This window comes from Pelophylax lessonae (genome assembly GCF_965119305.1).
Source record: "Pelophylax lessonae genome assembly, chromosome: 9".
In the NCBI taxonomy this organism is placed as follows: domain Eukaryota; kingdom Metazoa; phylum Chordata; class Amphibia; order Anura; family Ranidae; genus Pelophylax; species Pelophylax lessonae.
In genome coordinates, this window is record NC_138776.1 from 263154644 (window position 1) to 263175606 (window position 20963).

The 20963-nt window shown below is 46.2% G+C and overlaps 3 protein-coding genes across 3 annotated transcripts in view; 1 reads left to right on the forward strand and 2 right to left on the reverse strand.

The window, feature by feature from the left end:
* LOC309564428 (uncharacterized protein) overlaps positions 1-20963 on the forward strand; it is a gene marked incomplete at its 3' end in the record, with an annotated part of 637385 nt that overhangs the window by 414769 nt on the left and 201653 nt on the right.
* LOC309563890 (uncharacterized protein) overlaps positions 1-20963 on the reverse strand; it is a 180276-nt gene that overhangs the window by 73380 nt on the left and 85933 nt on the right. The window lies entirely within an intron of this gene.
* LOC309562819 (uncharacterized protein) lies at positions 6932-9995 on the reverse strand. Its single transcript, XM_082267131.1, has 2 exons — positions 9873-9995; positions 6932-7916 (listed from the first exon to the last, which is right to left on the reverse strand). Exons 1-2 carry the CDS (start codon positions 9952-9954, stop codon positions 6949-6951), a joined length of 1050 nt encoding a protein of 349 aa, XP_082123257.1. The 5' UTR covers positions 9955-9995; the 3' UTR covers positions 6932-6948.

Genomic DNA, 20963 nt, shown 5'->3' on the forward strand with positions numbered 1-20963 from the left:
AACACTGATACTGGTTGCACTAATGCAGCACAAAGGGGTTAATTAACTGCCACTGGTTGGTCACTAATAGATGAGTGACCAGCAGTGACAATACATTAACCCCCTCATGCTGCATAATACAAATACCATCGGTAATTAAATTAACCTCTTGCCAACCCATCACAGTACATATACTGTGACAGGGTGGCAGCGACAGGTGTACGTCGCTGCCTGTATTTGGTGTATGCCCCTCTTCTATCTATTTTAAAAAATGTTGGGGGAAAAAGTCATTTTCGGTTTCGGTTTTCGGCCAAGGGCATCCTGCATTTTCGGTTTCGGCCCAGAATTTTCATTTCGGTGCATCCCTAGCTGAGACATGTGTGGGACTGGACCGTCTGAGCTCCCCCTCCGTCTCACTTCTCATCAAACACCAAAGGATGACTCTCTATGATTGGATAGTATTTTTTTAAATCAATATCATGGAATAAAGATATAAGCGACTAGGAGCAGAATACGAAAAGGTAAAGACATTACTTTTTTGTACCTGTACTAAATAAATAAATAATAATAAAATAAGAATACAGTGCTTTGAAAAACTATTCATACCCCTCAAAAAGATTTGCAGCTGTAATTGCAGCGAAACGCAGGGGGGGGGGGGGGATTTATTCGTAAAAAATTTTTGAAAACAATTTATCATTTTCCTTCCACTTCACAATTATGGCCACTTTGTGTCGGTCTATCACATAAAATCCCAATAAAATACATTTATGTTTTTGGTTGTAACATGACGAAATGGGGAAAATGAAAAAGGGGTGTGAATACTTTTTCAGGGCACTGTATATGAATAAAAAAACAGTAAAACCAACTGCTTAAAGAAAGTAAAAAAAATAAATCAAATATATATATATTTTTTTTAATATATTTATACAGTGTGTTGGCCAATGACAACTCAACATCTTCTCTAAAGTAAAATAAAAAACAATGAGAAAGTAGCCAACCGAAAGGCACATCAGTAAAAGACAAATTCTGATTGGATACTCCTCGGTGATGCATCCAGTAGCCTAGATACACACACATTTTATTAAAAAAATATCGGCATATCATCAATTCATCATAAAGACTGTAAAAATATCTATACAGTAAAATTGCAGATGAAGCAATGGCTTATTTCCCACAATGGACTGTCCACCCTCTGTATTGATAGTAAAGCCGTCCAACCCCCGGCGTTTCTGTTCAAGACAATAAAACTATAATCACTGGAAATGGCGAAGGAAACCCGCCACAAGCTGCAGTGTCCCTATATAAATGTGGTGTTTGAAGCTAGTATGTAGCCAACCTGAGCTTTGTTGAGTACCTTATCTGTGATTGTTGGGTTTTCCTTAGGCCTTCGCCATTAATTGCTTCTGCCTGCTGTTGGAAGAGTTCTCCAGCAGATAGAAAATATACAATGAATGGGGTTTATATATTTTTATTCTGCTTTGACAAATCCTTGAGGGGTTTATTCCAATTCTGGACATAAATATTCAGGGTCACCTTCTACAAAGGTATTTGCCTTGAAGGCCCTATTTCGAGAGGGTATATCTATAGAAAGGTCTAGGGAGATAAGCCTCGTACACACGCAACGAATTTCCGCCGACCGGTCTTCCGTCTTTTGTCCAGAGTGGTGTCTGTTGGTTGGAATGTGCTTTAGACTGCACATGAATTTTCCCGCACGACAGAATTCTACTTCGGAAGTGATGTCATGTGTTGGGTTGCTTTCTTTGTGTTCTTTCATCTCTGAGCATGCCCAGTCTTGCTCATAAGATTTTTCCCCATCGAAATCTGTACTAATGAGACGAAAATCGGACGTGTTTTGATGGTCGACAAAAATTATATAGCCTGCACACCAGAATTTTTTCGGCCGAAAAGTCGGAGTCGGTTGTCGGAAGCACCATACTAACAAGCCGAAAATCGGCAGATCGGTCGTCGGACGAAATTTCCCGGCCGAATTTCTACTCGTGTGTACGGGGCTATAAAGAGATGTCCTGGCAGCCACACACCTTTCCCGGTCAGGTAGCTAGCAAGAAAAAGCAGCCTTGGCTCGCTTCACCTAGGCCACCCCCCCCAACACATTTTGTCTTACTTAATGGACCTCCATGAGCGGGGCGTAACACGTTGGGGGCATGGACTAGATGGAGAGAGCTGAGGCTGCTTTTGCAGCCACACACCTTTTCCGGCTGTGTAGTTAACAACCAAAAGCAGCCTCAGCTCTCTCCATCTTGTCCATACCCCCAACGTGTTTCGCCCCGCTCAGCCTTAGCTCGCTTCATCTAGGCCACCCCCCCCCAACACATTTTGTCTTACTTAATGGACCTCCATGAGCGGGGCGTAACACGTTGGGGGCATGGACTAGATGGAGAGAGCTGAGGCTGCTTTTGCAGCCACACACCTTTTCCGGCTGTGTAGTTAGCAACCAAAAGCAGCCTCAGCCCTCTCCATCTTGTCCATACCCCCAACGTGTTTCACCCCGCTCACGAAGGTCCATTGTTAAGCCCTAGTCGTGGGGTGAAAAACTTTGGGGGGGGTGTGCCCTACATGGAGCGAGCTGAGGTTGCTTTTGCTTGCCAACTACACAGCTGGGAAAGGTATACGGCTGCCTGGACATTTCTTTATCTCCACAAAGTGCTTTAAGTCATTTTCAGCTTGCACCATCAGAGAGTAATCCATCTCACAGGACTACGGTAGCCTGAGCGAGGCCCCCCAGATAAATATTTAGGGTCACTTTTTTAAAAGGTCTTATCTTTTTCCTCCCAAGCCTGGTGTCTGAGGCTGGAATGAGCGTGGAGAGTTCTTTGCCTTCTAGGTCCTTTGTGCCTGGAGGAAGAAGCCAGAGCCCAATAAACCTGAGCTAGCCTGTGACAGAGCCTGGAAAATCGGGAAGGTGGCTACCCGGAGAGAGCATCTTCAGGAAAATGTCTGGGAGAGTCAAGGAGAAGCTTCTGTTGGCTGGACATTGGATAGAAGCTTAATTTATTATCCCTTTAGCGTGTCTGATTGCTCGCTTAGGGTCTGAAAACCAGATCCTACTGGGAGGCTGCTACTGCAGTACCTAGGGCCTATAGCTTGGACAAGGGGTAGGCAGTATGGATGGCTGCCCTGGGCACTGTGGTATAATGTGAGGCTGAGGGAGCCACAAGGAGATTGGGGAGGAGGAGATCTGTGTTGGAGGGGAAAATTGGATGGTGGCAGGGGTGTAAATTTGGGGGGTTGCTAAGAGTGGTAATCTAAGAGGATTTGTGCTGGGAGGGGGGAAGATTTGTGCTAGGAGGGGGACATTTATGCTTGGGGGGAGGTATTTGAAGTAGGGGGGATGTGTACTAGGAGGAGAAATGTAATTAGAAATTAAAGCTGGGGGGGGGCAAAGATTTTTTCTGAGAGGGGGGAATTTCGGCAGGGGGGCAGATTTGTATTGGGGGGAGGGGAAATTTATGCTTAGGGGGTAAGCATCCAGATTAGTGCCCAGTGTTTTTGTGGTGGGAATTTAGCTGACACATAATGCTCATACATCTTTGGGAGTGGGGGCACGGCGCAGTTTGCCATGTTTGCTCTGGGCTCAGATGACCTTGTCCTGGCACTGCTAGGGCCACCAATAGAGATAATTTAAAGACCCTATAGAAACCAATTAGTTCTTAAAGGGATCCAACTGTAGCTGGGAGGCTGCCGCTGAGACATTAGAGCCATCATCAACTTTGTTACTGCTAGGTGTGATGTATTTTTACTGTTTTTGGTATCCTGTACCCAGTTCCGGGACAAGGTCATCCATTGCCCAGGGCAAAGATGCCAAACTGTGCCCCCAGTGTGTGGAGGAGGTGGCCGGGGGGGGGGGGGTGGGTTAACATAAGAAACAGTCACAAGCTGTCAGTGCATCTGTATACAGAAGCCTGCAGCTGTGTTTACAGGCTACAGGAGCACTGCACTGAGGAGCTGGAAGGAGCGCACAGCCCCGCCTCCTCCTGGCTCTCTCCTCCACTCCCAGGTCTGTCCTGAACACTTCTGCGCTCGGCTATGGGCTGCTCGACCTTTTCGCCTCCTGCCAGTGCAGAGCTCCTGTGCCTGTGATTACAGCTGTTGGCTTCTGAATACAGGAGTGCTGCACTGGCAGGAAGGAGAAGCGGGAGAGAAAACACAGCCTGCACCGCTTCCCACCTCCCCTTGTTGCTCCCAACACAGGGCTGATAGGAGTAGTGACGCTGCTGTCACTACTCCTGTCAGCCTGGTAAGAGAAAGAAGGTGCCCCCTTCCCTGAAATAAGGCATTGCGCTCAGGCTAGCCTCCCACCCACCCCTTGTCCTGACTCTGCCTGTACCCCTTACCCTCTCTTCCTAGACATAGGAGTTGAATACATTTCTCAAAAGAAGATTGGAAGATAGGAATAGTGATGCTGCTGTCACTACTCCTGTCAGCCTTGTAAAAGAAGGAAGGCGCTCCTATCCCTACAATACAACATTGTGCCCAGAGCAGCTGCCCCTTCCTCCCACACCTTGTCTCGGCCCTACCTGTACCCCTTACCCTCTATCCCTAGACAGAGGAGCCAAATACATTTCTCACCAAGGATATTGGAAGATAGGAATAGTGATGCTGCTGTTACTACTCCTGTCAGCCTTGTAACAGAAGGAAGGTGCTCCTATCCCTACAATACAACATTGTGCCCAGAGAAGCTGTCCCTTCCGCCCACCCCTTGTCTCGGCCCTGCCTGTACCCCTTACTCTCTCTCCCTAGATAGAGGAGCCAAATACATTTCTCACCAAGGAGATTGGAAGATAGGAATAGTGATGCTGATGTCACTACTCTTAATCAGCCTTGTAACAGAAGGAAGGTGCCCCTATCCCTACAATACAATATTGTGCCCAGAGCAGCCGTCCCTTCCGCCCACCCCTTGTCTCGGCCCTGCCTGTACCCCTTATCCTCTCTCCCTAGACATAGGAGCCAAATACATTTCTCAAAAGAAGATTGGAAGATAAGAATATTAAAGCTGCTGTCACTACTCCTGTCAGCCTTGTAACAGAAGAAAGGCGCCCCTATCCCTACAATACAACATTGTGCCCAGAGCAGTCGTCCCTTCCGCCCACACCTTGTCTCAGCCCTGCCTGTACCCCTTACTCTCTCTCCCTAGACATAGGAGCCAAATACATTTCTCAAAAGAAGATTGGAAGATAGGAATAGTGATGCTGCTGTCACTACTCCTGTCAGCATTGTAACAGAAGGAAGGTGCCCCTATCCCTACAATACAATATTGTGCCCAGAGCAGCCGCCCCTCCCTTGTCTCGGCCCTACCTGTACCCCTTACTCTCTCACCCTAGACATAGGAGCCAAATACATTTCTCACCAAGTAGATTGGAAGATAGGAATAGTGATGCTGCTGTTACTACTTCTGTCAGCCTTGTAACAGAAGGAAGGCGTCCCTATCACTACAATACAACATTGTGCCCAGAGCAGTCGCCCCTTCCGCCCACACCTTGTCTCAGCCCTGCCTGTACCCCTTACTCTCTCTCCCTAGACATAGGAGCCAAATACATTTCTCACCAAGGAGATTGGAAGATAGGAATAGTGATGCTGCTGTCACTACTCCTGTCAGCCTTGTAACAGAAGGAACGTGCTCCTATCCCTACAATACAACATTGTGCCCAGAGCAGCTTCCCCTTCTGCCCACCCCTTGTCTCGGCCCTACCTGTATCCCTTACTCTCTCTCCCTAGACATAGACATTTCACAAAAGAAGATTGGAAGACTTAAAGTCTGTTTATTGGGTGTTACTTGTGAGTCGGTGAGTATCTGGGTGCAGTTCATCATACGGTAGGCTAGGAGGGCCTGTTTGGATCCACCATTGCCTGCTTTGCATTCCTTGTTCCAAAATTGTTGACGCTAGATATTCAATCTATATACAATAATCCTGAGAGTTCAGTTTTTGAAGTTACCAGAGATTGAGAACATCTAACCTACTCTCCCGACCATCCCAAGATAGACAGGAACTGTAACAAGCAGATCTCGACACCGGAGTCTTCCAGAAGGTCACTTTTCAGGGATATACCTCTTTTGTAAAACTAACTTTACCAGATGGTTGTTCAATGAACAGAGCAGTTCAACCTGGGTAAAGAAAGGCTTGCAGTGCCGCTCCAAGCTGAAGGCTTCAGGATCTCAGAACATGGGAGCAGGCATCTGAGTGCACCAATCCAGAAGTGTAGGTAAGCTGTGGAAAAGACGATGCTGAAACCGACCATGGTGCCATAGCCGTGGTGTGTGGCCCCACCTCTGTGCCCAAGCCCCAGTGGACATGATGAAACACGTCAAAGCGTGGCTGGAGCAAGATATCCCTGCCAGTACTCAGAACATGGGAGGAGGCACCCGAGTGCACCAATTCAGAAGTGTAGGTAAGCCGTGGAAAAGATGCAGCCCAAACTGACCTAATATAGTCACTGTGTGTGGCCCCACCTCTGTGACCAAGCCCCTGCTGCGCGGGACGAAACGCGCCAGTGGGCGTAGCAGAGCAGGATATCCCTGCCAGTATCCAGAACACAGGAGCAGGCGCCTGAGAGCACCAATCCAGAAGCGTAGGTAAGGCAAGGAAAAGACACCGCTCAAACCGACCCAATATAGTCACTGTGTATGGCCCCACCTCTGTGACAGCAGCGGTGGGCGAGACGAAAAGCTTCAGTAGGCGTAGTCGGAGCAGGATCCTGCCAGTACTCAGAACACAAGAGCAGGCGTCTGAGTGCACCAATCCAGAAGCGTATGTAAGCCCAGAAAAAGACGCAGTTTAAACCGACCTGATATAGTCATGGTGTATGGCCCCACCCCTATGCCCAAGCCCCAGAGTTTGGGGCGAAATGCGTCAGTGGGTGTGGCCAGCTGAGGCCATACACTGTAACCACATTGAGTTGGTTTGAGCCACGTCTTTTCCTTCGTCAACCTGCACAGTACATCTGTCAACACAATTAACGGACGTGTGTTTTCTGATGTTTATTTAGATTTTCTTTAAGTGAGAAACATTTCCCGCACTCCGGACACGAAAAAGGCCGTTCTCCTGTGTGACTACTCTGGTGTCTAATAAGTTTTCCTTTCTCACTGAAACATTTACCGCACTCCGAACACGAATACGGACGCTCGCCCGTGTGGCTCCTTTGGTGTACAAGAAGGCCGCCTTTCCGAATGAAACATTTCCCACACACTGAGCAAGAATAAGGACGCTCACCCGTGTGAATTTTCTCATGTACGATAAGTTTCCCTCTGTCACGAAAACATTTCCCGCACTCCGCACATGAATAAGGACGTTCCCCGGTGTGAATTCTCTTGTGCGTAACGAGGTTGGCTTTTTGTGCAAAATATTTCCCGCATTCCGGACAAGGAAAAGGACGCTCCCCCGTGTGGACTCTCTGGTGTCTGTTAAGATCTCCTTTCTGAGTGAAACATTTTCCGCACTGGGAACATGGATAGAGATTGTCCCCCATGTGACTTTTCTGGTGTTTAAGAAGTTCACTTTTCTCGGGGAAAGATTTCCAACACTCTGAACAAGTATAGGTCACACTGCTGTGAGATTTGAGATGTAGAAGAAGTTCAGAAAGATTTGTAAAAGATTTCCCGCACCTTGAACACAATGAATTCTCTTCTGTGTAGGCTTTTTCGAGACTCAAAGAAGATTCCTTGAAATTAGACGGATTTGTTGACGTATCTATACTGAGAGATCTCAGATTTATTTCTGGCTTAACAGTGTGTGATTTATCAGAAGACTCCTCAGGATTAGAGGGATTCATTGACCACTCCAATTGGTAAGGTCCCTGATGTATTATATTATGAGTAATAATGGGATTCACTTCCGGAGAAAATTGTGTGATGCCATCATCTTCCACATAATCTTGAGATAATAAAAGATGTTTTTCTGAGGTATTCCTTAAATTGAGGCCATCTGTTGGAAAACAATATTTAAAGAATTAATTATTTTTCATGGTTTTACCGTTTCAGAGGCATATATAATGGTCTATCAGTCAACAGTTCCCCAGGCTCTGGCTAGGAAATGGGTACACAAAGCAGATAATGTTTATTATGCACCCAATTTATGTGACAGTGGGTAATGGTGTTTGTGTATTCATGACATTGTCATGGTGAGGAATCTTCACTCTTTCTGGAAACATACTGAGGAATGGAGATGGACCTTTCATATGGTGTACAGTATCTCCTCCTCATTTATTGGTAACATGACATTATATCGAGAAAAGGAGATAGACCTTTCATATGGTGTACAGTATCTCCTCCTCATTTGTTGAGAACATGAAGTTATATATTGAGGAATGGAGATGGATCTTTCATATGGTGTACAGTATCTCCTTCTTATTTGTTGGGAACATGACATTATATTAAGGAACGAAGATGGACCTTTTATATTGTGTACAGTATCTACTCCTCATTTTTTGGGAACATGACGTTATATTGAGGAATGGAGATGGACCTTTCATATGGTGTACAGTATCTCCACCTCATTTGTTCGAAACATGAAGTTATATTGAGGAATGGAGATGGACCTTTCATATGATGTACAGTATCTCCTTCTCATTTGTTGGGAACATGACGTTATATTGAGGAACGAAGATGGACCTTTCATATGGTGTACAGTATCTACTCCTCATTTGTTGGGAACATGACGTTATATTGAGGAATGGAGATGAACCTTTCATATGGTGTACAGTATCTCCACCTCATTTGTTGGGAACATGACGTTATATTGAGGAATGGAGATGGACCTTTCATATGGTGTACAGTATCTACTCCTCATTTGTTGGGAACATGACGTTATATTGAGGAATGGAGATGGACCTTTCATATGGTGTACAGTATCTCCTCCTCATTTGTTGGGAACATGACGTTATATTGAGGGATGGAGATGGACCTTTCATATGGTGTACAGTATCTCCACCTCATTTGTTGGGAACATGACATCATATTGAGGAATGGAGATGGACCTTTTATATGGTGTACAGTATCTCTACCTCATTTGTTGGGAACATGACGTTATATTGAGAAAAGGAGATAGACCTTTCATATGGTGTACAGTATCTCCTCCTCATTTCTTGGGAACATGACATTATATTGAGGAATAGAGATGGACCTTTCATATGGTATACAGTATCTCCTCCTCAATTACTGGTAACATGACGTTATATTGAGAAAAGGAGATAGACCTTTCATATGGTGTACAGTATCTCCTCCTCATTTGTTGGGAACATGACATTATATTGAGGAATGGAGATGGACCTTTCATATGGTGTACAGTATCTCCTCCTCATTTGTTGGAAACATGACATTATATTGAGGAATGGAGATGGACCTTTCATATGGTGTACAATATCTAAACCTTATTTGTTGGGAACATGATGTTAATTTGAGGAATGGAGAGGAACTCTTTATATGAAACATTTAGTTGTGGAGTAGATACATCGATGATGTTGTTATGGTCATCACCTAAGTCTCCTCAATTTTTTCCTTACTCAACGAGATGAAGTTCTTTTGTTAAATAAGGATAGCACAGACTTTAGGGAGTTATGTGACTGACAGATCTAGAAACCATTTAGTTGAGACCACACATTTACATGTCAATACGGTAAGTCAGCCATTTGAGTAGTTTATCTGCTGCAAAAACAAATCCTGAAAATTATCTCTCCCTCTACTTCAGAATATTAAATATATGGCGACTTTTTCAAATGTAACTGTCTTCCCAACTTTGGTGGTTTACTAATTAATAATTCAATCTCATTTTACTGAATGATGTGAAAGTCTGCTAATTCTCCATAAATTTTGGTCAAACTACATACCTCATACCTAAAGAAGTAAAGAAAATGTAAGCTTTTTTGGCCTTAATGTTCGTTACCTGTGTCGATATCCAGGAAAAATTGCTCCAGTTTATTGTTCAAAGTCATCTCAAAATCCTTTGTAGGCTGCTGATCACCCATCACATACGTCTCTTTTTCCTCTTTTATAGAAATTGTATCTTCACTCTAAACCCCAAAAAATTATTGAAAGTTATGTTTAGGAAAAGTAAACATTCATTTTAAGAGACTACATTGAAGAATGTCATCTCAGAGAGTTTAGAATTGCTTTTAATTTCTAGGTGCCCAATCCCATCTACCTGATGATGGTGAGGGATGGTGTGATCTTCCTGTGTGGAATCCCGGGAATACAGAGGACGGGGACATCTCTCTGGTGGGTTCCCATTACTGGATCCATCTGTACGAAACACACACACTGACTGAATACATTGTTTCTATGTGTTTATCAGATGATGGGGGATCTAGGTGGAGCCTCCGTACTGCTCTCTCCTTTACAATAAAGTCTCCTCTTACCCGGTGATGTGAGGGGCGGCTGATTCTCCATCATGACGTCCTTGTAGAGATCCTTGTGTCCTTCTAAATACTCCCACTCCTCCATGGAGAAATAGACAGTGACATCCTGACACCTTATAGGAACCTGACACACACAATGATACAGTCACCATCCAGACACATCCCTTGTCTGTTACTGGATAATGTCCCAGAATTCCCAGCACCGCTCACCTCTCCTGTCAGCAGCTCCATCATCTTCTTGGTGACTTCTAGAATCTTCTTGTCATTTCCTTCAGGAATGAGGAAATGAGGTGGAGGCACTGTGATGGTTAAATGGTCATCAGACTTCACAGCAGGAAAACTCTGTAGGAAGAACAATTATTTTAGTTTATCCTCCCAGAATCCTCCTCAACTCTCTGGTCAGGTCTGTGTTTTATTAATAGAGATAAGAGTGATGTCACGTGACCTCCCAGAATCCTCCTCACCTCTCTGGTCAGAAGGTAGATGATCTCCAGGGTGAGGTTAAAAATCTTCTCTGCCATGTGACTCCGTTCCTTGTCCATACTCATTAAGTTTGTCGTTTGGACAATGCAGAATGTCCCTCTCTGTAGAAAAAAATACACCGAGACTTTTTTGGATTTTCATGGGATGAATAACGCTTGCATGGCATTCTTTTATTTCTTATACTGAAAAGTACTTGCTATGCTATATCACTGGCCTCATTCTTAAGATACAAAAGGATGTGAGTGGTAATCCCCCCTAATAGGACCATAGGCCAAAATAGAAAACTCCACAGAGCTTGTGACTTCATTCAATCTATTTAGAGGCAAAGGACAGCAGCATTGGATGGAGGGCTGAGGAGTGAAAAAACTGGGGTCAGATCAGCGTTGAGGAGTAGAGGGCAGCAACATGTGGTCGGGGGTGAGAAGTGAGGGACAGCAGAATTAAATGGGGGGTGAAAAGTGAAGACAGCAGCGTAAGATGGGGCTGAGAAGTGGAGAAGTGGGGGAAATGGGGTCAGACCAGGGTAGAGGGTAGCAACATGTGGTCGGGGGTGAGAAGTGAGTGACAGCACAATCAAATGGAAGATGAAAAGTAGGGACAACAGAGTGAGATGGGGGCTGAAAAGTGGAGGAAATAAGGTCAGATCAGAATGGAGGGTAGCAACATGTGGTCAGGGGTGAGAAGTGAGGGACAGTAAAAGCAAATGGGGGTGTAAAGTGGAGAAATGGGGTCAGATCAGGGTGGGTGAGAAGTGAGGGACAGCAGAATTAAATGGGGGGGGGTGAAAAATGGGGTCAGACTAGGGTGAAGGGTAGCAACATGTAGTCAGGGGTGAGAAGTGAGGGACAGAAGAATAAAATGGGGGGGCTGAAAACTGAAGACAGCAGCATAAGATGGGGGCTGAGAAGTGGGGGAAATTGGGTCAGACCAGGGTGGAGGGTAGCAAACATGTGGTCGGGGGTGAGAAGTGAGGAACAGCAGAATCAAATGGGGGGGGGAGTGGGGGAAATGGGGTCAGACCAGGGTGGAGGGTAGCAACATGTGGTTGGAGGTGAGAAATGAGGGACAGCAGAATTAAATAGGGGGGGGGGGGTGATAAGTGGGGATAGCAGCGTTAGATGGGGACTGAGAAGTGGGGAAAATGGGGTTAGACAAGGTTGGAGGGTAGCAACATGTGGTCAGGGGTGAGAAGTGAGAGACAGAGGAATTAAATGGGGGGCTTAAAACTGGAGACAGCAGTGTGAGATGGGGGCTGAGAAGTGGGGGAAATGGGGTCAGACCAAGGTGGAGGGTAGCAAACATGTGGTCGGGGGTAAGAAGTGAGGAATAGCAACATCAAATGGGGGGGGGGGGTGGAAAGTGGGGGAAATGTGGTCAGACCAGGGTGGAGGGTAGTGAGGGACATCAGAATCAAATGGGGATGAAAAGTATGGACAGCAGCGTGAGATGGGGGCTGAGAAGTGGGGGGAAATAGGGTTAGACCAGGGTGGAGGGGAGCAATATGTGGTCAAGGGTGAGAAGTGAGGGACAGAGGAATTAAATGGGGGGCTGAAAACTGGAGACAGCAGCATGAGATGGGGCTGAAAAGTGGGGGAAATGGGGTCAGACCAGGGTGGAGGGTAACAAACGTAATCGGGGGTGAGAAATTAGGAAAAGCAGAATCAATGGGGGGGGGGGGTGAGAAGTGGGGATAGCAGCAATAGATGAGGGCTGAGAAGTGGGGAAAATGGGGTCAGACAAGGGTGGAGGGTAGCAACATGTGGTCAGGGGTGAGGGACAGCAGAATCAAATGAGCGAGGGTGAAAAGTGAGAACAGCAACGTGAGATGGGGGCTGAGAAGTGGAGGAAATTGAGTCAGATCAGGGTTTAGGTGTAGAGGGCAGCAACATGTGGTCGAGGGTAGGAAGTGATGGACAGCAGCATCAGATGGGGGTAAGGGTGAGACGTGAAGGGCAGCAGAATCGAATGGGGGGTGAAAAGTGGGGACAGCAGCATGAGATGGGGCCTAGGAAGTGGGGGAAATGGGGTCAGACCAGGGTAGAAGGTGGAAACATGTGATCGGGGGTGAGAAATGAGGGAGAGCAGAATTAAATAGGGGGGAGGGGTGATAAGTGGGGATAGCAGTGTTAGATGGGGACTGAGAAGTGGGGAAAATGGGGTTAGACAAGGATGGAGGGTAGCAACATGTGGTCGGGGGTGAGAAGTTAGAGACAGAGGAATCAAATGGGGGGGCTGAAAAGTGAAAACAGCAGTGTGAGATGGGGGCTGAGAAGTGGGGGAAATGGGGTCAGACCAAAGTGGAGGGTAGCAAACATGTGGTGGGGGGTAAGAAGTGAGGAATAGCAACATCAAATAGGGGGTTGAAAAGTGGGGGAAATGGGGTCAGACCAGGGTGGAGGGTAGAAACATGTGGTTGGGGGTGAGAAGTGATGGACAGCAGAAAAGGATGGGGGAGGGGGGGGTGAGGAGTGGGGCACAGCAGTATCAAATGGGGGTGAGAGCTCTTACACAGGCAGGTCACATTCCTCTACAGGCACACGCTCATGTAAATGCTGAATCCATGGAAAAGAAGAGAGGAAGACACAGACTCAGCAACAAATGGCTGAAATTCGAGCCGGGTATGGCTATTTTAACTGTCCTGGCAGTCAGGTCTGCAGGTGTCTTCTGACACACGCAGAGTATAAATGGAGCAGCGGAGATTTTGCTTGCACAGACACAGTGGGGTTCAGGTCATCCAGTATATACAGATCTGAGGACCCAGTTGGTGTTTAGGCAGAGAACGGGATTAACGCTAGGTTCATAACTATGAGGGTGGTTCCCGCTGCGGGTCTGCACCTGTTCCCGCAACCACCCGCAGAGAAAAACACGCTGGATGTGTGTGGGTCCCATTAATCCTAATGGCACACCGCACGCACTGGAAATCACACTCGCACTGTACTTGCGGTTCCTGTGCGAAAAATGCCGCAAGAACCTTTTCCCTTTCAGGAGGCACGGAGGAGGTAGGGTTTCCACCTCATCCCTTTAAACCCAAACACATATGACTTACACAAAGGTTCTGGGGCTATTTTATTGCACATAAGCCACTAAGTGAGTTTTATGACCACTCGGGATGGGCTCAGGCGTGTTCAGATCCTAGTCCCAACCTGCACCTGAGCAATCCCACCAGGAAGCCCTCACTGCACAGCGCCAGTCATGAGGAGTGTGTGTGATTGGCGGCATGCAGTGAGGGCTTCCTGGTGGGATTGCTCAGGTGCAGGTTGGGACTAGGATCTGAACACGCCTGAGCCCATCCCTAATTACCACCTTAATCAACCACAGAACCTGTGTAATTATTACGTGTTCGGTTTTAAAGGGATGAGGTGGCAACCCTAGGAGGAGGGCTGCCGTGTCCTTGCAAAACATGGCTCGGGGAGCCACATGTGTGTGAACTTAGCCTTAGTAGCGACAAGGATCTGAATCTTCCAAAAGAGAGTGTCTGGGTCGCCTCTTGCCCATGTAGTTGGAGAGTACCCCGGCTCTGGCTAGTGGGGGCGCTACATCGAAGCTGGAGGAAGTTTTGCTGTTGCTGCCCCTCGCTACGAGCAAGCGTGCTATGCGTCCTAAACAGAAACCGATCCTCACTGTTATGCGTTCCTCTGTTTCCGTTCCCCCCCCCCGACGTGAAAACGGAAGGAGGACAATCTCTTTATGTAAGTAAAGATAATTATAAAATAATATCTTATTACCTCCTCTGCTGCCAGTTCCAGCAATGTCTCCTCTCTACTTCCTCCCGACTCGCCTTTGACCCGGAACTTCCTGTTTATACTTGACATCACTTCCTGTCTTTTGAAGCGACTTCCTGTCTGTACCTCAGATTACGTCCAGTCTGCGTGTTCCTCAGGTGATAAGTTCCATAGTTTCCATAGCTTATAAGGTTGAAAAAGGACAAAGTTTCATCCAGTTTAACATATACTGAACAAAATGATGTACGCAACACTTGTTTTTGCCCTAATTTTTCATGAGCTGAACTCAAAGATCTAAGAAAACCGGTGTTCCGTGAAAAAACCATACCCATAAAAATTCCATACCCTTTGTCAATTCTGGTGCACCTACGTCAGCACCTACGTCAGTGAACAGCTGAGGAGCTTACTAGTGCGCATGCTCAGAGGGTATGGAATGTTCACGGTAGAGTGTTATAACGTTACACCGCATCAGCTGTTGCGGCGGTTACATTAAAACATCTCCGCTGCAATGTGAGTCATCTCCGCTCCTACCCTTGTCACTTCCCTGATCTTGGCTACTAAATGTAAAAGCGGATCACGGAGCCGACATCTCCGTGATTTAGATTTCATACACCCGCCGCCGCTTTTACATTTATTAGCCAAGATCAGGGAAGTGACAGGGGTAGGAGCGGAGATTATTCATGTTGCAGCCGAGCTGGTAATGTAATATGTAAGCCAAGCTTAATGTAACAGCTGAGGCAGTGTAATGTTACACACACTACCGTGAAAATTCCATACCCTCCGAGCATGTGCACTGCTACGCTGCTCAGCTGTTCCTTTACGTTTCTGACAGGAAGTGACGTGGGTATGGAATTTTCACGAGGTATGGTTTTCTCACGTTACACCGGGATTCATCCGTAAAGAGAACACTTCTCCAAAGTGCCAGACGCCATCCAATGTGAGCATTTGCCCACTCAAGTCGGTTACGATGATGAACTGCAGTCAGGTGGAGACCCCGATGAGGATGACGAGCATGCAGATTAACTTTCCTGAGACGGTTTCTGACAGATTGTGCAGAAATTCTTTGGTTATGCAAACCGATTGTTGCAGCAGCTGTCCGGTGGCTGGTCTCAGACCATCTTGGAGGTGAAGATGTTGGAGGTGGAGGTCCTGGGCTGGTGTGGTTACACGTGGTCTGCGGTTGTGAGGCCGGTTGGATGTACCGCCAAATTCTCTGAAACGCCTTTGGAGACGGCTTATGGTAGAGAAATGAACGTTCAATTCACGGGCAACAGCTCTGGTGGACATTCCTGCAGTCAGCATGCCAATTGGACGCTCCCTCAAAACTTGCAACATCTGTGGCATTGTGCTGTGTGATAAAACTGCACATTTTAGAGTGGCCTTTTATTGTGGCCAGCCTAAAGGCCCGTACACACGATAAGAAAATCTGAAAGGAAATTTCGTCCGATGACCGATCTGCCGATTTTCGGATTGTTAGTATGGTGCTTTCGACAGCCAACTCCGACTTTTCGACTGACAAAATCCTGATGTGCAGGCTATATAATTTTTGTCGTCCGTAATACAATGTCCGATTTTTGTCTGATTAGTACAGATTTCAACGGAAAAAAATCTTAAGAGCAAGACTAGGCATGCTCAGAGACGAAAGAACACATACAAAGCAATCCAGCACATGACATCACTTCTAAAGTAGAATTCTGTCGTACGGGAAAATTCGTATGAAAATAACCTCTTCACTTTCCACATCAGACTAGCATGCCACAAAAAACAGACGACAGATCGTTCGATAATCTGATCGTGTGTACGGGGCTTAAGGCACACCTGTGCAATAATCATGCTGTCTAATCAGCATCTTGATATGCCACACCTGTGAGGTGGATGGATTATCTCGGCAAAGGAGAAGCGCTCACTAACACAGATTTGTGAACAATATTTGAGAGAAATAGGCCTTGAGAGAAAACGTCTTAGATCTTTGAGTTCAGCTCATGAAAAATGGGGGCAAAAACAAAAGTGTTGCGTTTATAATTTAGTTCAGTATATGTGTGTAGCACCCTCCTAGGTAGGTGCAAGTGAGAACGTATAGATTGGAGCCCTGTCTGCTTGAGAGAAGGGCTGCAGGTAAATCTATATTGTTCTTTGCCTACCGGAGAGCAGGATCTGTTGGTGAGGTCTGCTCAGTGTGCTCAGGATGTGATTCATTCTGTCTAGAGAGTGTTTCACACTGGTCCAATAGGGAGGCATGTTGGGCAGTGGAAGGAAACCTGACGAGTGGTTGCATGGGCTTTTGATACAGTCCTGATGATTGGCAGAGGTGCATGTTGGGATACTGTATAAAAGCCAGGAGGACATGTGCTCGAGATCTTTTGCCTGGAGTCCCGGAGGGAGGGTGGGGGCTGCCTCCTCCTCTGTAGAGGTGCCATGCGGTCCCAGGGGGTCATCCTGAGGGCCTGGAGATTAGCAGTGAGGAACTGAACCCAGAGGTCCAGAGAAGCTGACTGAAAGGGGAGACACTGGAGGATCTGTCTCTGCAGTACAGTGAGTACAGAATCTCGTGTCAAAGGGCCTGACCTGAGGGGGGCCACCCCTACTCCTAAGATAATCAGTGGACGAGTGTCAGTTGAAAGGGGATTGCTAGTGAGAGTGTCCTGAAGATAAGTTATCATCCACCAAATCATCTTGTCAGAGAGAAAAGAGAGCAAGAGACTTAACCCCCAATCTACACTTGTGGCATCGTGGATTAGGCAGCCTTGCTGTTTCCAATTGACATAGAAGTCGTGAAGATAGAAGTTCTCAACCAATGTGGATAGTTCAGTTGGAGTATCCCACTTTTCCCTTCTATCCCAATTACAAATAATCACCAGCACCACTAGATTGTTTATTTGTGTGACTGTCACATTACTCCCCCCCCCCCCCGATCCCTCCATAAAGAGTATCTGTCACTGCCTATTACTGTCACATTCCTCCCCTCCCCCACCCGATCCCTCCATAAAGAGTACCTGTCATTGCCTATTACTGTCACATTCCCCCCCACCCCCCGATCCCTCCATAAAGAGTACCTGTCATTGCCTATTACTGTCACATTCCCCCCCCACCCCCCGATCCCTCCATAAAGAGTACCTGTCATTGCGCATTTTTTTACCGCGATTTTACCGCGATTTACAGGCGTTTTTTGTGCAGGCGTTTTTAGATTGAATAGAGACCAATGGAAAACGCCTGTAATCTGCCCAAAAAGAAGCTCATGTACTTTTTTGAGCGTTGGGCGTTTTGCTCACCGCGTCAAAACGCTCAGATGTGAACAGGGGCCTTTGAAATGAAGAGGATTTGTCTTGTTGGGCGTTTTGAGAGCTGATCCTAGAGCAGAAAATCTCCCCAAAAACGCCCCAAAACGCCTACATGTGAACGGAGCCTTATGCCTCGTACACACGGTCAGATAATCGTACGAAAAAACTCGCTTTCGACCTGGTTGCACGATAATCTGATCGTTAGTACACTGCTTTCGACAGCCGATCACAACAGTTCGTCCAACAAAATCCGAAGGGACAAACAGGAAAACTTCTGTCGTACGATAGCCCCGCGAACGACAATCGTGTAATTAGTACACTATGCGTCCGCTAAAAATCGTTCGACAAACACCGTGCATGATAGGAAATAGCGAAATAACCCGGAAGGGGAATCTGGAGAATGTAAACAATGGTTTTACGACCCGACAATAATATTGCAGCCTATTCCCAATGTTTTTCCGAACATTCGGTCAGTAAAATAGTAAAATCCAGCTATAATGATCAAGCCAGGTTATTATATGTGACATCACTTTCCAAGACGTGGCTACGCATTCTGGTTGCTTTCACACAATCGTACGACAGAAATCATATGGTTAGTACACATGGTTGCATTCGACATTTTGTAGCATGCTACTTTACTCGAACGATATGTCGTACGATTATTTGAACGTGTGTACGAGGCATTACTGTCACAAGGGATGTTTACATTCCTTCTCACAGCAATAAAAGTAATAAGATTATTTATTTTAAATTAAATAATGTAAATAGAAAAAAAAAATTGTAAAGCGTCCCTCGTCGCCGTAAGCTCGCACACGAAAGAAAAGGCATACGTAAGTCGCACCGGCAAAAGAAAACGGTGTTCCGACCACGCATGTGAGGTATCGCCGCAATCGCCAGAGTGAGAGCAATAATTCTAGAAATCGACCTCCTCTGTAACTCTAAACTGGTAACCATTAAAAAAAAATTTAAAGCGTCGCCTATGGAAATTTTTGGGTACCATTGTTTGTCGCCATTCCACGAGCGTGCGCAATTTTAAACCATAACATGTTAGGTATCTATTTACTCGGCGTGACCTCATCTTTCACATTATACAGAAAAATTGGGATAACTTTACTGTTTATTTATTTTTTTTAAATATATCTTTTCCCAAAAAATTGTGTTTGAAAGACCGCTGCGCAAATACGTGACACTTAAATATTGCAACGACCGCCATTTTATTCTCCAGAGTCTTTGCTAAAAATATTAATAACGATTGGGGGTTCCAAGTAATTTTCTAGCTAAAAATACTGATTTTACCTTGTAAACGGCGTGTCAGAAATAGGCCTGGACCTTAAGTGGTTATAAAGTGACTACGAACAGAACATTGAAAGATGCAGACCCCTTTCTTTTCTTTATAAAATTAGAAGAAATGTTTAATACGCAATAAAATCATACCTTGATCGAAATCAATTATTGTTTAAAAAAATTTATAAAAAACGCAGGTACAAATATTTTCAAATAATTACACAGTGTGTTGACCAATGACAAGCCGGCATCTTCAGGAACGGCAAAGAAAAGGCTGGTAGAGTTCTCCAGAAGGTGAGAAGGTACCATGTATGGTGGTTATGGATATTTATTCTACCTTGGCCAGTCACTGAGGGGTCAATTCCGGTATTTTAGGTGGAGGAAGGAGAAAATTATTCAGAGTGATCATCTTCCCTCCCGGGTTCTGCCTGCATATACACTGCTCAAAAAAATGAAAGGAAGACTTTATAATCAGAGTATAGCATCAAGTCAGGGACACTCCTGGGATATTGATCTGGTCAGTTAAGTAGCAGAGGGGGTTGTTAATCTATTTTGGATGCTTTGATGTTAATGAAATTAACAACAGGTGCACTAGATGGGCAACAATGAGACAACCTCGAAAACCGGAATGGTTTCACAGGTGGAGGCCACTGACATTTTTCCCTACTCATCTTTTCTGAGTGTTTGTCACTAGTGTTATATTTGGCTGGGGTCAGTGTCACTACTGGTAGCATGAGGCCATACCTGGACCCTATAGAGCAGGGGTGGCGAACACGCGGCTCTCGAGCCGCATGCGGCTCCCGGCCGAACTGAATGAGGCTCTTTGGCTCTTTGCCTCTTATGGTATACTGTGGCTCGTCTAGCGGGACCTCTGAGGAGAGATCTCCAAGTGCGTAGTCCCGCCCCCAGGCTGCGTCATCACGTCTCCCATCTCCCAACACTGCACGGGCCAGAGAGCGTGGGGACCCGTGTGTCTCCCTCCCGCCTCAGCTGCATCTTCCCCGTCGAGGCTCCGCAGCAACTATCCTTTTGTTCTCCCTGTTGCATAGGTTTGTTTTTTTTTTTTTGCTGGCTCCAGAGTAATCCCTGGTAGGTTAACTGGCATCCCCCTATTCCCCCTCAAGGTGTGTGCCTTATTCTCTATTGCAGATATTAGATTGTAAGCTCCTTTGGGTCAGTGTATGATTTCAATGCTTCAGTTGCCATTTATGTGTGTGGGGGTCTCTGATGGGGGACAGTTATGTGTGTGGGGGTCTCTTGATAAGGACATTATTGTGCAGGGGTCTCTGATGGGGGACATTTATGTGTGTGGGGGTCTCTGATGGGGGACATTTATGTGTGTGGGGGTCTCTGATAAGGACATTATTGTGCAGGGGTCTCTGATGGGGGACATTTATGTGTGTGGGGGTCTCTGATGGGGGACATTTATGTGTGTGGGGGTCACTGATGGGGGACATTTATGTGTGAGGGGGTATCTGATAAGGACATTATTGTGCAGGGGTCTCTGATGGGGGGACATTTATGTGTGTGGGGGTCTCTGATGGGGGACATTTATGTGTGTGGGGGTCTCTGATGGGGGACATTTATGTGTGTGGGGGTCTCTGATAAGGACATTATTGTGCAGGGGTCTCTGATGGGGGACATTTATGTGTGTGGGGGTCTCTGATGGGGGACATTTATGTGTGTGGGGGTCACTGATGGGGGACATTTATGTGTGAGGGGGTATCTGATAAGGACATTATTGTGCAGGGGTCTCTGATGGGGGGACATTTATGTGTGTGGGGGTCTCTGATGGGGGACATTTATGTGTGTGGGGGTCTCTGATGGGGGAAATTTATGTGTGTGGGGGTCT

Coding starts and splice junctions, on each gene's coding strand:
- LOC309562819 (XM_082267131.1), bottom strand. CDS start 9,954: ATGGGTGATCAGCAGCCTACAAAGGATTTTGAGATGACTTTGAACAAT. Junction 7,917..9,872: donor TTTCCTGGATATCGACACAG/GTAACGAACATT, acceptor GTTTTCCAACAG/ATGGCCTCAATTTAAGGAAT.